Source organism: Gigantopelta aegis, chromosome 7, assembly GCF_016097555.1.
Source record: "Gigantopelta aegis isolate Gae_Host chromosome 7, Gae_host_genome, whole genome shotgun sequence".
In the NCBI taxonomy this organism is placed as follows: domain Eukaryota; kingdom Metazoa; phylum Mollusca; class Gastropoda; order Neomphalida; family Peltospiridae; genus Gigantopelta; species Gigantopelta aegis.
Genome location: NC_054705.1, coordinates 17254651 through 17258582, shown reverse-complemented (window position 1 = coordinate 17258582; position 3932 = coordinate 17254651). Strand labels below are relative to the sequence as shown.

General features: G+C 42.2%; 1 protein-coding gene across 1 annotated transcript; it reads right to left on the bottom strand.

Annotated features, from left to right (window-relative positions):
• Positions 1-225: 225 nt before the first annotated feature.
• Positions 226-3687, bottom strand: LOC121377015 (orexin receptor type 2-like). The gene is made up of 2 exons (XM_041504851.1): positions 3635-3687; positions 226-2957 (listed from the first exon to the last, which is right to left on the bottom strand). Exon 2 carries the CDS (start codon positions 2927-2929, stop codon positions 1697-1699), a length of 1233 nt encoding a protein of 410 aa, XP_041360785.1. The 5' UTR covers positions 2930-2957; positions 3635-3687; the 3' UTR covers positions 226-1696.
• Between the last annotated feature and the right edge of the window lie 245 nt (positions 3688-3932).

The following is a 3932-nucleotide window of genomic DNA, read 5'->3' as shown; positions in this document are numbered from 1 at the left end:
TTCTGTTTTAGTACGTACGAACTTGTTTTAAGACAAAATCCAGTTTGGGCTTCTTACAAAAATTAAGACGACCAGAAACACAATGAATATACGGACACCGATATTCTAAACAAGAACATATATTTAATACGTAAGTTTAATCGTAGACATGTTTTATTAGTTGGAAACATCTTACAATGCAGCAAACTCAGGAATGTCCCTTTAATCACATAAAAACACAATTACGAGATTCGATGTTTTTTAATGTCATCAGATCACATACATACCAAGTAAATGAATACATTTCGTTGACACACGACATAGCAAATTCAACAAACACTGCCAACAGAGAATATCAACGTTACACATACTCGTTATTTTGATAAAGCAATACAACATAATATTTTGGTCCCATTCTTGATCATTTCAAAATAGCACCAGTAATGATCATTGTTCCTGGCAATGCTTCTTTCATCTTAAAAGTAATATATTAGAATATCGTTGGGTCGAAGTCAGAAAGGTCGATTACACCACAAATCGAACCAAGCAAGAATTTCCGAGTTACACTTACACGCACCTTGGGGGGGGGGGGGGGGGGGGGGGGGCGGGACACTTCAGGTTCGAGGTTCCCTCAACATAAAAATTAAATTACATGACAAATAAAAAAAATGAACTCATTTTATAATTATTACATTTTTTTCATAAAGGAAGTCCTTAATCTGGGGGGGGGGGGCCCCTCTGGCAGGGGGGCCCGGGGCAATTACCCCCTTTGCCCCTTATAAATCCGGCACTGCAAGTTACACGTTTGGTTGACCGAATTGGTTAGGCCGAACTACCCGATGGGTCGAACACTTTCTCGAGCACCGACGGGATTCGAGCCAACGGAATACAATTGTATTTATATCCGATTTCTTTTCTTTCGTTTGTGGTCAATCATTTTCGTTTCCATGTCAGTAGCACTGCCTGTCGCTCAAAGTCAATTGGTGAAGGCACATGTATGATGGTATGACAGAAGCACATATTTAACAACGTATTCATCACTAGATGTAAGACAGCGGTCTGATTTATCAGGGGTTTCTTTTTTACTTTGTTTCTTTGTCTCTTTTATATTGTTCTCATCCACACATTTACACCCGTCTTCAATGCAATCCAATATGGCGGATGACGGATAACTTGTGCGGTAGAGCGTGCGGATTAGAAAAACAACGGATAAATCTGACCACGGTCTAAGACCATTTACGATTCAAAAACGTCCTGGAGAGTGGTCCAAAGAAACAAACAAAAACAGACCGAAACACCGTGGAGGTACGTGTGTGTGCGTGCATGTGTGTGTGAGAGAGAGAAAGCAGGAGGGGGGGGGGAGGAGAGATAGTGTGTGTGCCATTTATTAGTTTCAAGACCTTCATATGGCAGGGAGAATTCAGAGTTCTCCAAAAACTGTTTAAAGCACGAATGTAATGGTTACTTTGTAGTAGGAATGGTACAATATCTTGTCTATTGGCTTCCTCTGAAGACATATTGCCTTTATATTATGCATTTCTAATTTTGATTTGGTGTACTAGAGATGCGGTGTTTTTGTTATTTTGCACTCCCTCTCATAGAAAACAGTCATGCAGCCGCCTCTACATTGCCTATAACAGTGACATCTGTATGCAGGCCCCCAACCTTCCCCCAACACAGTTATCTCTCTGCCCTGTCTTTCCTAGCAACACTAACGTTATTCATCAATGACTATTTCTATATTTTTAAGTCTGGTGGGAGTGTCCAAGCCAAATGCGTCCTTCTTAAGATTGCCAGAACATGTAGAAGGATGACAGAAAATATTTGTAAGAAACAGTTTACACTCGACTCGAAATTTGTCGTTCCAGAAACTGTAAACTAACGGATTGGCGGCACTGTTGATGAAGAATGATCTTAGAAACAGTTTATAGGCCACCATCGCCGAGTGGTTACAGTGGAGATCGTCTTCGAAATAACCGACAGCACTCTTGACGATCATCAGCGTGAAATACGGAATGAAGCTCACCACGAAAACAGCAGTCACAACAAGCAACATTAGAGTCGTTTTGATCGACTGGCTCTGGCCGGAAGTCTGTTTCCTCTTGACGTCATTGGTCACGTCTGCGTCAAGCTGAAGCCCCGAGAGGTCGTTGGCGCCGTCGTTGTTGGTGCAGTTCAGACGCCTTGCCGATGACGCAATTGACGGAGAAGGCGACGATTTGTTCCAGTTGGACGACGTGATCTTCTTCCGCTTTTGTTTCTGCCGCCATACTTTCATGACGATCAGTACGTACAATACGATAAGAATTCCAATGGAGGCTATGCACAGTATCGTCATGACGACGATGTAAACACGCGGGTAAGACGTGTCCTTCACGCTATCGTCGAAGGAACAGTCGAATACCTCGACGCCTTCGTACATCCGGGTATTCCTCCCGTACAACAGCGTCGCGGGCCACGACACAGTCAACGAAGCCATCACGGCACAGACTATGCAGAATTTTATCTGCATCAACGACATCTGCTTCCCGAAAGGTCGGCAGATTTTCCGGTAGCGGTCGACGGCGATCGCCAGCAGCGTCCCCGCAGACGCCGACGTGTTGAAGGTGATGGTGAACCGCATTATGCGACAGATGGTCGGGGAGTTGAAGTGGTAGTCGTATCGCAGGTCGACCATCTCGGCGGGGATGGCGATGGTGCAGTTGAGGAGGTCGAAGACGGCAAGACTGAGGATGAAGTATTTCGACGTACTGGCCGGGAACTTGAGGTAGTACACGACGCAGACGAGCAGGTTGCCGAACAGTCCCGCCAGGAGGACGATCCCGACAAACAAGATGGCGGGCAGCTTGAGCATCGCCTCCCGGTCCTCGAGCTCGACCAGGCGTTCGCGGACCTCGTCCAGGGAGTGGTTGGCCTGGTCCTCGAACAGGGAGTGGATGCACTCACTCATCGTGTACTGTTGTCTGTTATACGGCAATCTGAAACAACGGTGAATATCTGTAACATTGAATAGCTCTTGTAAATAGGCCTATCAGTAAGCAAGTAGTTATAATAGTGATAGTAAGAGGGAATGGATGCACTCACTCATGATGTATTGCTGTCTGCTATACGGCAACTTGAAACAACAGTGAATATCTGTAACACTGAATATCTCTCGATAAATATCAGTAAGCAAGTATTTATAATAGTGATATTAAAGGGACATTCCTGAGTTTGCTGCAATTTTTAAGATGTTATCGACTAAAAGAGACTTTTTAGCGATTATAATTATATTTTTTTCTGCATAAGATATTAAGACGACCAGAAACACATTGAATATAAAGACACTGATATTCTAAACAAAAATATATATTTAATATGTAACTTTAATCGTAGAAATATTTTATTAGTCGGAAACATCTTACAATGCAGCAAACTCAGGAATGTCCCTTTAAGAGGGAGTGGATGCACTCATTCATGGTGTATTGCTGTCTGCTATACGGCAGTCTGAAACAACAGTGAATATCTGTAACATTGAATATCTATTTATAAATATCAGTGAGCAAATATTTATAATAGTGATATTAAGAGGGAGTGGATGCACTCATTCATCATGCGCTGCTGTCTGTTACTGTCTGTGTGAATCTGAAATAACATTGAATAATATATGTGATACCTTATAGGAAAGCAGGTCTTTATGACAGTAATAGAAAGAGGGATTGGATGCACTCACTCATGATGTATTGCTTTCTGCTATACGGCAATCTGAAACAACATTGAATAAAATGTATCTTTATTATTTATAATTATCAGAAAGCAATATATATATATATATATATATATATATATATATATATATATATATATAGAGAGAGAGAGAGAGAGAGAGAGAGAGAGAGAGAGAGAGAGAGAGAGAGAGAGAGAGAGAGAGAGAGGAGACAGACAGACAGACAGACAGACAGACAGACAGACAG